The 13,740-nt window shown below is 49.9% G+C and overlaps 1 protein-coding gene across 1 annotated transcript in view; it reads right to left on the bottom strand.

The window, feature by feature from the left end:
- Positions 1-13,740, bottom strand: part of AGAP1 (ArfGAP with GTPase domain, ankyrin repeat and PH domain 1) — a 434,418-nt gene that overhangs the window by 60,634 nt on the left and 360,044 nt on the right. The window contains 2 exon segments of the mRNA XM_037850014.1: positions 9,831-9,921; positions 12,654-12,808. Of these exon segments, the coding sequence (XP_037705942.1) occupies positions 9,831-9,921; positions 12,654-12,808 (246 nt within the window).

Below are 13,740 nucleotides of genomic sequence, written 5' to 3'. Positions count from 1 at the left end.
TTGACATGTTGGTGGCAACGTTAAAAAATTTGGCTTAAGCCAAAGTCTGCCCCTTAGACTAATTCTTTCCCCGTTCCCATACAATCAACAATTCCAAGTGCTGTTTCAGAGAGAAAGATATACTTCCTAATTCTTCACCAGCAGCATTTAACTCGAGAGGGTAAATGTACATGGAAAAAATCATGCATGACTTGGCATTCACCGTGGATAGTAGTTGACAGAGGGTGAGAGAAGGGTTGCCGAGGGGAGCTGAGTGATTCCAAAGCAATAATGCCCTTGAGAAACATCTCTGGAACTGCTGGCACACCAAAGTTTTCATCAGTCACACAATGGGTATGTTTGCAAATTTCAAAGACAGGAGTGCGACACACTACAGTGAAACAACATGGTCTTCAGCAACTGTATCTAATGGTGACTACTGCAGCAGCACAAAGTTTGTTATTCTTCACTGCTGGCAAGATGGCGGCCACGCTCCTCTGGTTAGTCGTCACCCAGCTGGGTCAACCCCGACTTGGGGAATGAGTGGTCACAGAGCTGAGGGTTGTGATACTGGACAAGGACATGACTGTCCAGGACAATGGATGAGTTCAGAGATCAGCTCTGGGACTCTGAGCTGGATCATTTTTCACTGTGTGAAACTGGCTGACATCATCAGAAGACAGAATGTGGGCCCAGGGCTGGCTTCATGCTAGAATCGACAACTGATTTGTGATGGGGTTGCCCCTGAATTCAATGGCTTTCACCACTGACTGAAGCAAATAAGGCTCACATCACCCAGGAATAATCACTATTTACTCTGAGTACACTCGAAGAGTCAACAAAAAACCAAGTAGCTGATGCCATATTTATTTGGAATCACTGAGGAAATGTCCTTTAGTTTATGGATGGCAAATGACCAGGAGTGGCCCTGTGCTCATCAACCAGGAAAGCAGCCAGCCATTTATCTACCACTTAACATGTTCTCAGAAGGTGGCTATGGACACTCTGGAGGATACAAGAGGAGAGAGGTCCATGATCCCAGACAGGTTCTGGGTGGAAATGGAAACTAAACACCAAACAAAGGTAACGGACCAAGAACATGCACAGACTAAGTGCTGAGAAGAACAATTAGAAAAAGGAAGGTGTCAGCGATGGACAGTAAGATCTGTCTGGATGGGCTGCCCTGGGCCTTGGGGGTGTTTGGGGACGACGGTGGTGTGGTGAACAGCTCAAGTAAACCTAACTCCCCCTCGTTCACCTCCAGCTCTCACCTGCGTCTCCACTCCACTTCACAACCAACTTTCTGAAAGAGACGCCCATACCACTGCTCTCTGTCTACACCTTCCTGATGTTTGCCATCTGGGGGTCTCCACCCTCCTCATTGGCTAAATCCAAAGGACACTTTCTAGTCACCAGTTTATTTCACCTTTCACTGACAATCAAGGGCCTCAACTCCCTCCTCACCACACTGCCTTCCGATACCTCTGGATTTTTCTCCCACTTTTCTGGTTTCCGTCTTGTTCTCTTCCCCACTTTTTCCCCCTGAACCCACCCCTTACCTCCCAGGGTCCTGCAGGCTTGTCTCTTCTGAGTCTCTCTTCCAGGTAGACTCATTCCCAACCTGTGGCTGCAATTACACTCTAAACACTAACAACCAGGCACAGATTTTCGCCCGCCCGCTCCTTTTCCTGAATGGGGTGGTGCCCACGGCATGTTTCCATTTGGTGTCTCACAGTCACCTCCGAGCTTTCACCCCGTAGGCATGTGCTTCTGCCTGTGTTCTCTCTCAGCAACTGGCAACGGTGCTCCCCGTTACTCAAGCCAGGACCCTGGGACTCAACCTTGAGTCTTCCTTTGTTCCCACAGCTAACACCAATTCTTCATCTTTCTCAAACCCAACCTCTTCCTCCCACCCTGTCCATACTACCTCCTGCTGGCCGGCCCCATCTTCCATCTCCCTCTGGTCCACTCCCCACAGGGACTTTTTATAGCCAGCAAAAAGGATCATGTCAAAATCCATCCAGATCAAGTCTAAAATCCCTGCCGGTAAGATTAGACCGGGCCCCCGTTTCCCACCTGCTCACGCAAGCACCCTGCAGTTCCTTGACCTCCCTGCACACAGATTTCCTCTGCCTGGTCAACTCCTCATCTTTCTGGTCTCAGCTGAAATCCTCCTTCCTCAGGACGCCTTCTTGGACCCCACCTCCTTCCGCCCATCCCCTGCTCCAGTCAGGGTAAGGTTCCCTGACAGATGAGCTCACAGCAGTCCGAGTGTTCTGCTGTGAGCCCTTCACACCTAGAACACCGTGTTTCTGGGCCATTTTCCCTACAGGCGTCTCGTGGCACAAACATCATCTTGTTCACCGCTGTCTCCTCGGGGCCTGCCCCAGCACACGGTTTCCATGTGAATGAAAGCAGAGGCCGTGTGTAAGGGATCACAGAGGTGGCGGTGGCCAGGGTGGGACGAGGTTTACCAGGAAGCCACCGTGGGATCCTGAGCAGAAGAAGAGCTGGCGTGGGTGGACGGCAAACAAGTGAGGAGGAAGGCAGGAGCTGAGAAGACCCGGCTGGGAAGAGCGATCAGAGGGCTTATGGACTGTCCCTGGGTCTGCACAGGCCAGCGGGATGCGAACAGCCGACGACAGGGCGGTCCTCTCCAGGGCAGGAGGCGGGTCTACTGGAAATGCTCAGAACCAAACCAGGGGACCTGGTCTTGGATCCCAATGGCAGATGTAAAGAGGGGTGGGAGTTCTGTGGCTCTGGGCTGGCAGGTGAGGCCTGAGCAAGTCCCGCATGTCACAGCAGAGCTCCCGAGAGGGATGAGCAACGCTGGTCCTGAGAGCCCTGGGTGTGTCCTGTTTCCAGCTGAGTTCACACTGGAAGTGGTCTCCCCCCTCTTTACCCCCTTGCTGCTCCTGACCTCCACCGCATCCCCTCTCCTGAGACCCCACAGGCCCCCTGTCCCCAGTCCACCGCAAGCACTGGGGTTAAAGCTTTTGCACATCTCTTGGACTGAACCTCTCTTCCACCTTCGCTGTGGTGCTTACTTTTGGCTTCCAATTGTTGCTCACTTGAACTGTCACAAGAGCCTCTCATTTGGTTCTGATGCTCAGCCCATGACCCTAACCATTGTCCATGCCACTAGAGTGAGCAAAACGCAGTGTCACTGGTCCCTTGTCTAAAACTCAGGGCTCCACCCTTCTACCTCCCTCCATGGGCCATTGGCAGCAACTAGAAACTGCCAACGCTAGGCCTGATGGAGAGCACACACAGGACGCATGCCAAGACAGCACTCAGGCTTTGGTGAAAATCAAAAAATTGAGTGGGGGAGAGGGGAGTAAAGCCACCACCACCCTCTAGGGTCTGAGGCACAGTGAGACCGACCAGCCGCAGGGCATGCCCCGCTTAGCGCACTCTGTGGCTGGGGTTGTCAAAGGTGTGGCAAAACTATCGCATCGTCCAATGTTAGCACCTGTGAAACATCTTAAAACAAATGGGGAGTGCCATCAGCTTGGCCTGGCTCTGGGGCTCAGAACCCCACATCTACAGATACACCCCAGCCCCCAAGCATGGCCTTCGAACGCTGCATTGTCTCCTGCCTCCTGCTGGGCTCCAGGTGCCTCTTCTCCTGAGCCCCTGGAGGTGCCACCCTGCCCTGTTCTCCGGCCTCTGTCCTCAGCCCAGGCCAGCCCATCAGCTGGATGCCTTTATCCTTGTCTAGCCCTCACAGGTTTCTTACTCTCCCTGCACCTCACCATTCTCATCTGTGAAATGAGGACAACAGGTCCCACCCTCATTGGCTGTCGCAGGGATTAAATGCGGTAAGGAACTTAGATGGTGAGTGTCACGTCACGTGGAAATCACAGTGCTGGCTGTTGGCTGTAACAAAGTTTGTTCACATACTCAACCAGAACCTACACTAAGTGCCTTCTCTGTGTTGGTTCTGGGGATAGAGCAGGGAGCAAAACATAGAAAGGTCTCTTCCTGTGGAAACGTAGAGCTTACATTCTATAGGAGGGGACGGAAAATGAAGCAGGTGGAAAATGCATGATCCACCTGCAAGTGGGAAGCCCACAAAGACCCCTGGGCGGCAGGAGGACGGGGAGCAGCGGGACGCAGCGTGCAACCTTACATCAGGGCCCAGGGCGGTCCCTCTGAGAGGTGGATTTTAGGCAGAGACCTGAGGAAATTGGGACGACAGTCTCTGCAGAGCCGTCATCTGCCATCTCCTTGTTTCTGCCAGGTGAAGGCTGGTGGAGGAAGTGGGGTGCTGGATGTGCTGCCTGCAGGGTTTTGCTGGGACACCTGGTGGCGGTGGTGCTGGGTGCCAGGACCCCTTTGGTGTGCAGCCCTGGGGCACCCGGGGTGAGAAGGGCACTTCACATGTTCATACAACACAGTGGATGAGGTCAGTGCCAGAGATGGCCACCCAGGAGGGAGAGACCACTTCCGAGCAATGGCAGGGCGGGGCTGCCTCGATGGGCCTGTCTGTGAAGGTCAGGCTTGCTGGCCAGGACCACTCAAGGGCACCAAGGTCTCGGCTTGGATTTCCAGGGCCCTTGAGAGTGGACTTTCCTCCACATGTTTTTGGTGGAGGGTTGAAAATTGGTGCAGTAAACAAAGTCTCTCACTGGACGTGGGTGCAGAAAGTGCTGGGCTGAGCCACATTAGAAAGATGTCTTTATGGCAGGACATCCCACAAGCATGGATGTCCTGAGGCTGTGACTCCCCAAGAGGTGGACGTTGCTGTTTCCCACACTTGACTACAGAATCTCTCGAGGGATGGTCACCCCCAAAGCTAAGGAAGCTCAGAGCCCACCCTGGACAATGCCGCCTGGGCTGGCATGGGGCAGGAAGCACAGAAGGCCCTTGGGCCAGCCGCCTTCTCAGCAAGCACTGTGGTGGGGGCTGTTTTCCATGTCGTGTTGGGAATCCCCAGCCTAGACCACTAGACTAAGGGGCCAGAGAGCTGAGGGGCTGGGATGGTGTTCACAACCCAGTGGGGACTGCTGAGAACAGTTGTGTCACCTGGAGCCCAGGGTGCCTCCTGTACAACTTCTGGACAACGAGGCCCTGAAGGGAAAGCCAGGGCTTCTATCAATGGAGAGACCCATGCTGCCAACACCCCCTTTCAACCTTTTATGTTTTTTCTCCTCTCATAGTTATAAAAGTAATGCGGACTCGTTTTAAGAAATTAGAAAAGTACAAAGAACGAGGAGAGAAAGCCTTAGAAACTTCCACCCATCTCAGCCATGGTTAACTTCTGAATACTCTGCATTCTTTTATCCTGGCAATGTTGAAATATACTATAAACAAAATTTTGTCTTACATTTGTTTACTTGACAATACACATACTGGCTTTCTTTTTCATTAAAAATTATTTTTAGTGTCCTGAACACTTCATTTACTGACCAATTCCTTTGCTGTTAGATACTTCTTTTGCTCCACTTTTGTCCTATGAGCAATGCCTGTGCTCAGCTTGGCCTGTGTCACATAATGTGCGAATGTGCTTCTCCTCCTGGGTGAGATGGCATCACAGTCTAAAGCTGAGGCTCCTTCCTCTCGCCACAGAACAAACATTCCACTTTGAAGGTCTTTTGACCAGTACGGGTTTCATGTTGTCATCAGCATCTGATTGTCACGATTATTTCAAGAGCTAGGCAGCTAGGACTGGGGATGGCTTTACCAAAGCCGTATCCAAAGAGAACGTAGGCTGGAAGGCTGCTGTCTTTTTGGGCCCCTTTGCTGCCAGGTAAATCATGGAGGGCGTCACTGGGCCAAACTCCCGTGAGCATCATCTGCGGGGCAGGGAGTGCTGGGCTTCTCCTTCCAGCCAGGCTGGGGCGGCAGCTCAGCTACACGTCAGCTCAGCTCTGTGCATCTGCGGGTGATGCTGGGGTGCAGTGTGGTGAGCTGTTCAAAGGGGCTCTGCAGCCCACCAGCCAACCCTCCAGGGTCCAAGGCACCCCCATGGTCTGCTCTGAGTGGCTCCTGGGAGACCCCTTCCACAAACCCAACCAGCTGTCACCGATGGCAGAGACCACCCTGAAGGTGCCGCACATGGGCCAACTCTGACCTTGTTTCTGCTTGGAGTTTGCTAAGAGCTTCCTGGGAAGTAGAAGGAGCTGAAGGCCACAGCACAGCAAGGCAACCAGGGAGCAGAGACACTACTGCTTGAGACCCTAAAAGGTTTCCATTTTCTTTATTCCAATTTCTCAGTGCCTCAAAAATAGCACAGAAGACAAAATAAAAAACTTCCTGTAATAAAAAATAACAACAAACCTCCAAGTCTACAGACCAGTGAGAGGCCCTGGGTTGCAGCACCGACAATGAAGCACTTGGGGTGCACTTTCCCAGGGAACAACTTCAGCAGAGTTGGTTGTGGAGGCTCAGAACCCCGCTGGTGTACAAGGACATGGCCACTGCCTCTGCAGCCCCAGAGAACCCGTTGCTCTGGGCTTCCCTTTGGATCAGGCCCACCCCCTCTTTCCAGAGCCCCCTGGGGCAGGAGGGGTGGCCATGATGTGCGAGATGGATGCAGAGACCTAGCACATGTCATTGGGAAGAAACTGCCAAGGGCGGAGCTCAGGGGGCGGAGGAGACACAGGGGCCCAGATCTGGGATAAAACGTTCAGACAAGAAATCTGGGCCTTTCCTGGGCCAAGCACCGTGTGTCCTCTACCTCCTCTCAGTCACTTCATTTCCTTCCTCCCAATTCCCAGGAAGAAATGCCTTTTCTTAATTCAATGTTTGAACCCCACGTTTGTTCTGAAGCACAGCAAGAACACAGACCACCCAATATCCCGTGGCCTAAAAAACAAATGTTCAATATAGAAAAACCGGGTAACTAAAATCATCAGAGTCTACCACTCAAAGACAACTGGAATCAACATTCCGGATGCCTCTTGACAGGTTTTTCCCATAAATACCTAAAAATTCAGTAGGTTTCTCCAGACTCAATGCCCTCTACCTTTCTCATTTAAAACTCATTAGGAAGTTTCTCCATCTCAGTCCATAAATTTTTTTACACAGTCTTTGAAGGTTGGATATCATTTCTGTATGAGGAGATATCACAATTAACTGCTCTTCAATTTTTATACATTTGGGATGTCTGTAATTCTTTGCTATATAAACAGGGCCATGAAGAACATCTGCAAAGCCAGTTCTTTGTGTCCTCTCCTTGTTCATTCCCACTGGTTATTCCTGGAGAAATAAAGCCAGAGGGAGGGGTGTCTACCCTTCCAAAACATTCTGTGTACTTGGCAAATTACCCTGTGGGGGTATTTATGTTTCATTATCAGTGTGTGGATGGCGCATTTCCCAGCCCTTTCACCCAAAGTGGGTATTTTCACTTTTACAAGTCTTTGCCAACATGCGATCTCCTCTTGCCCTTGATCTCTTGCGGTCTCGTGTCTCTGAGAAAATACAGTGGGCTGGTGGAGAGCCTGGTTTACATCTGGCCACATGACCATGGATGGATTCTTGGCTCCTCAGCCTTTGTTTCCTCACCCGAGACATGAAGAGCCATAAGAATTAAAAAGGGTGATGCAGTGAGCATTTGGCACAGGCCCGTCAGAGGAGAGGGTTGTCGGGAGTGGAAGCTCATTGTCACTTCTGATCCTGAATCGTCAGTCTCTCACTCTGCCGTTGCCTTGTCCCCGTGTGTCTGTGCAGGGGGCTTCACTCTACACAGACCCACCTCGGTGGCCAGCCCTGCCCGCTTCGCCCTCACTGGCGGCTCTCAGAATGGACCCTCATGATCTCAGGACCCCCTTACACCCTGGGCTTGGCTGACCCTCACTCCAGCTTTCAAAACCAGTAAAGTTTAAGCCACGATCGTCTCTTTGAAGGGAATCTTTGGAGTAACCGTGCACACAACTGCAGGTGTTTCCCCTACTGGATGTTCTGACAGTTCTCAGACTGTTTTTTTTAAAAAAAAGATCTTAGAAAAACTTTAAGTCAAAACACACTTCAAATAACTACTTTTCTCTTCTAACTCCATTTCATCATATATTTTAACAGTAAAATTTAAAAACTCAAATAACGAAAAAAAGATCCTTTAAAGAAGTCCCTCCAGATACTTGCAGAGGAAACCACGTCCCTGCCTGGGAGGCAAGGCTTCAGGAAAGGAGGGTCGGCCGCGCCCCCTGCCCTCGCCCGCCCTTGCCCAGGAGAGCCCCCCAGCAGCGGCTCTGGCTTCCCTCTGATCAGAAACGTCCCCGATGAGGGCCTCGTTTCCTTGTCTTTCCACGGCTGTGATCCACCCCGGGCTCTACCTCAGCGTTCCCGGCTATTTGAAAAGGTACCACCCGATCAGTCGTCCCGAAGTACAGCTCGGACCCCACCTCCCTCTGCCATAAGACGCGAATGATTTCCCTCTGCTTAAACGTGAGGGACCAAGGCTTTCAAATCCTCCACTTACCCCTCCCCGCTCTTGGCTGCCCCCAGCTTTCCCGCTTGAGCACCCACCGTGCCCCCGGATGCACCCGCAGACGCCCCACGACGGGCCCTGCGTCTCCACGCCCTGCAATTCGCTCACGCCAGTCCCTGTGCCCGCAGAGACTCCCTGCCCGCACCCCAACCCCACCCCAGGCCCAGGGTCTTGCTAAAATGCCGACTCTCCAACAACTGTGCAGCGACGGCCCCGCCGCACCCACGGGGCTTCCGCTTCCGGGTCAGCCAGGGCCACGCCCCGCTCGCCCGCAGCCGCGGCGGCGCCCTTTACCACGCGGGAACCGGTCTTCCCTCTCCTACAAACCGCACTGCATTAAAATACATGCACTAATCGGACAAGTTCACCCAGAGTTTACCACGTGCACAAACACCGTGATTTAAAGATTCAGAAGTAAGTGCCTACCCTCAAGGGTGAACAACAAAATGGCTCTCTAAAAGGGAAAACAGCAGTAAATATTGGACACCAGAAGGCATGGAGTAAAACTGGGTGGGTTTCTCCATCACTAACGTGAACTCAGTGCAAAAGGTAGAATAAATGTTTTATGCTGTAGAATGTAGGGGACCTAGAGACAGACAGCAACTAATGAAGGGAGAAGGACAATCTAATAGCAGATAAGCTATGGAGGGTAATCTCAGTGTTATGGGAATGCTCAGGAATGATTAGGGTTTGTAAATTTTCTTGGGTATAGAAGGAACATGTTAGAAGCAGTGTAGTTATTTTAGGTTATTTGTTTATCTTATTCATTTGTTTTGTTTGAAATGTTTTTTAAATTTTTTTATTTTTTGATAAAGTTAAAAAAAACAAAAAAAACAAAACTGGGTCACTCCAGGGCACGGAGCAGTAGTTGCCTATTCTGTCAGTTCAGATTCTTTAGTGTGAACATAAGATTAAAAACAAACAGCAAGAAACAGGCACCATTTGATGGCAACAGCCCAAACATATGATTTTGAAATTAAACTAAAAAACAAAAAATAGAAATGTCTGGGCAGGAATTAATCAATTGCACTCGATTTTTATGGAAAAAGCAAACGAGACATCAACAATTCAGCCAAAGGTTGCTTCTCGGACCTGGAGCAGGGTTGGAGCTTGCGGTTGAGTCGGTGGCGGCCCTGCTCCCCGTCGCTGCCCAGACCCAAGCCCGAAGCCCGAGGTACAGCTGAGGCTGGAGTGCTCGGAAGTCTCAGAGGACTAGGACAGTGCAGCAAGCGAGGCGTCAGTGTGGAGGGTATCGTGGCAAAGCAAAATCCAAACAAAACCACAATTCCTCCCAAGCTGCTAAATCGCGTCCTAAATGACCTGTGCCGGATGGGCAGACTCGGGCGCACTGCCGCCAGCCCGCTCACAGCAGCCCTCTCCCGCTGCCCGGGGTCCCGCCCCACGAGCCGGCACCACTTACTCTGGGTCTCGCAGTCCACGCAGTGTGAATTCCCCCTGATGTTTCGGATCGACTGCAGGGCCATGGCTTCACTCTGGCTGGTCAGCCGGGACTGTGCACAGAGGAAGACACGCAAATGTGAGATGTGAGGCCCTTGAGAGTCACAGATGGGTTCACCACGTCAGGGGAAAAAGCAAACTGGTGGTGAACACATGGGGAGGGCGATTTCCAGACAATGACTCCATTCTGATGTCTTTAGGAAGAGGGTAGCTGATGTGGGGGGGCTCACCACCTACCACGGAGAGCAGCTCATGTTAAGATTTATCAGACGAGACAGACTTGACCAGAAACAAGGACAGAGGAAAGTTCTGGATCATTTGTGAATAAACATGAGACCTGAGACCCACTGCCACGTGGAGAACGTAATTGGCTATCACACTTTTACTGCTGTGTGTCTACTTGTTATGGAGACTGAAGAATGAGAAGGAAATCTGCTGACGAGGACAGAGTCAGGGCCTGATGCAGGGTGGTAAGACACATCTCCGGGTTCCTGGTCGGAAAGCCCAGGCCACACCACACAGCAGCCCCTGGAGATTCACTTTTTATTTTAAGATTATCTCAGCTGCTACAGCAATAAACTCCTGACGTTTCTCCGGAACTACTGCTTCTACTAACCGCTGTGGGGGCAGGGAGGAGTGTGCGTGTGTGTGTCGGGGGGGCGGGGAGGCATTTATTCTTAAAACTCCCACTTTATTTTTTATTAAAAAATGTTATTGTAAGAAATTTATAAAACACAAACGGGGAAGAAGAATGTAAGAAAACTAAAACTTAACATGGCCATCCATACTTAAACATTAACATTTTGGTAGATATTTTTCCAAAGCACATTTATATGCATATATGTACTTTTAAAAGGACAGCATAATATATACTGCTCTGGTGTCTGCCTCTTAAATCTAACCATGTATCCTCGTCTCTCAATGCCACACACTCTGTTATCATTTTAAACGGCTGCAGTGTATTCCACTGATGACAACTTATTAGTCTCTCTTTGATGGACATTTAAGTTGCTTCCAATTTTTCTCAACAAAAATAAGTGCTATAAAGAACATATTGATTGCTAAATCTTTGCCCGCATTCAGGATTATTTACTAAGGATGAATTCTTCAAAGTAGAGGTGTTAGATAAAAGGAAACGTGCCAAGCTCAAGCTTAGGATACACGTATTTAATGTCACGGTGAAAGTGAAAAGGGATAAAATGTATTTCAGAGGACGCTTCCAATAAGCCTGAATTTCTAAGAATTTTTCATAAATTCTCCCCTCAAGCTATTCCTTGGCGTTACTTCTGTGCTGTACACCTGTGCTCTATTCCACACGGTGAACAGGTGAGAGCCTGCCGCCTTCTAGCCGCTCCCGTGAGTCTTCCCCAGGGAAGGCACCTTCCGGAGAGTGCTGACATCAGTGAGAGAAAAGGGTGGCATTTTAAGGCCAAGAGGTGTTGCTGCCACTTTCCATACAGGAGAGCTGGGAAGATTCTGGCAAAGGTGTGAAATGGGAAAGGCAGAGGCCGCTCTGGATCTTCCTGCATCAGGTTAACATGACACGGATTCAGAGTCGGACCTGAGATACAGGGGTCTTCCATAAACACACATCTGTCTGACAAGGACACAGGCCCCCTCACCCCTGCTCCAAAACTAAATCCCAGCACTTTGGGGCTCACACACGTCCCCCACCCGACAAGGAGACCTGGAAGCACCCAGTCATCCTTTTGAGACCCACGTCAGTGGAGGACATGACTCGGTAAAACTGAGGGTTCAGAAATGCAGGCCGTGATTCTCCCCACCTTGGGTATAAAACTTCTTTAAAAAGGGAAAGCAAATTACATTGTAATAATAATTACTGTGGTCTGGTTTACCCTGGTTAAAGAGGGTAATAAAAAAAGGCACTTCATCTTCCTGAAAGACAGACTCCCAGTGACAGAGGTGAACATAAATCATTGGTGGAAGTGTCTTTAAATGGTTACCAATGAAACTGCAGGCTGGTGGTCAATGCCCTTTTCCTTAATTTCTAGTTGGTAGAAGTTTTAAAAATCAAAACGCTTTCTGAGAGTCTAAAAGACACCAGCAAAGGGGCTGGGTGGTAAAAACCATCCAAACATTAGAAATAATGAAATTGAAGGAGTCCGTGATTCTTCAAAAGGGAAAAAATGATTTCCATTTAAGGACCATCACTGAGCAGTAGCCTAGAAAATGCAGGTTAAGTCTTCTTGCTAAACAACTGCAAAAGAATTATTCCTAATTATTGAATCAAAAGCATACCAGGTTTTATCAGCAGAGTTTAGAAAACAGAAATTATATCCTCCCCCACTCCCTGCATACTCAGATATATGCATCTACTTTTCATTTATGTCCCTAACAAGAACTGGTTTTCTCACCTGACATGTTTGGGGTATTTATGAGAATAGAACAGTGCAACGCCTAAGGCTGTATCTGTTTTCCCATGTGCATTCTGCCTAATAATACAAAAAGGAAGATGGAATCCTAAGCCATGGGAATGCAAAGGCTTCTGGCATTTACAATTGCAGGTCAATGTTTTATACCCGGGATTAGTTCAGAGAGTAAAGATTTAACACTGAATATTCTGCAATATACACACTGTCAAGCTAGAACACTCATGGACAACGATGCATTTAGACACAAAGGTTTTTAATCTCAATTATTTTTGCTTTTGGTTCAGAAAGAATAACTGGTCCTGGCAGTCCCCCCCTCGGACCTCCCCCTGGGTCTTCACTTCCTTGTAACGGTGGGCGGCTCCCTGTTTCGGGGCAGCCTGCCGAGGCCTTACCTTGTTTTTGCTGCTCTCACAGGACTGTAAGCTGGCCAGGATCTGACTCTCGATGGCTTGGACCCACGCATCCCTCTCTTCATATGTGGTGGCTTCAAAGTGCCATGTCTGGCCGGTGAGGGACACGATGATAAACTCAAAGTTTTCCTCTTGCTCTGAAACAGAATGGTGGGGACGAAGAGTTTAGCTCTAATGAAGCAGCGGCCCCCTCGGCTTGTCCTGTCACAAAGGCACCTCGGGGTTCAACAGCGTTTGCGGTGCCGGCCACACACAAGGCCGCCAGCCACAGCCACAGAGATCTGAACCCACACACCTCCACACACTCAGGATTTGGTTCCTGCAGCCAGCACGGTTTAGCTGGATTTCAATCAATGCTCAGGGGAAAACAGAAAATGAAAATCAGCGTGAGATGTTAGCGTCTCTGTGCCAGGTGCACACAAAGCAACCCAGGTAAAGAACTTACTGCTAAACCAACAGTATCTGCAGGGGGGAAAGAAAATTAATAGTGCTAATCTTGGGGTGCAGCTTTAATTTCTTTACAAGTGTCTGTGTGGAGACCCACAGATAAGCCAGAGGTTTTTGTTCTGTTATACCAGAGGCTCTGGTCAAGTGGGAAAGCACTTTAAGGCTTGTCATCTTCACCTGGGGAGACCAGTGGGATTCCAGGTGAGCAGAGAAGTAAGGAAAGGTGTCCACCAAGACTTGAGGCCACTGTGGGGGCAGGGGTCTGCAACAGGGACAGTGGCCCTCCAGTTTATACACTTTATATCCAGCTATGTCAGTCTTTACATCTGAGGCTCATTTCCTCACCCACAACATAAGGAAAAGGCCCTCTCCTTATAGAACTTTCCACTAGTTAAATGAAAGGTTCCGGCCCAGGCCGACACAGGGCCTGGCCCACAGGAGATGTGCCGAGGCTGGCTTGTGTCTATTCTCAGCCCCGCTCTGCCTCTGCCACAGAGATGCAAAGGAGAGGAGGCGCCACAGATGAAGAGCATGTGTGGTTACAAGTGACCATTAAGAAGGCTGGATCTGCATTTTTAGATCCAGCATGTCTTTGATGAGCAGATTCCAAACGCTGGTCCCA

This window comes from Choloepus didactylus, chromosome 9 (genome assembly GCF_015220235.1).
Source record: "Choloepus didactylus isolate mChoDid1 chromosome 9, mChoDid1.pri, whole genome shotgun sequence".
Lineage (NCBI taxonomy): Eukaryota > Metazoa > Chordata > Mammalia > Pilosa > Megalonychidae > Choloepus > Choloepus didactylus.
Note: the sequence above shows the minus strand (reverse complement) of the source record. Positions and strands in the feature narration are given on the sequence as shown.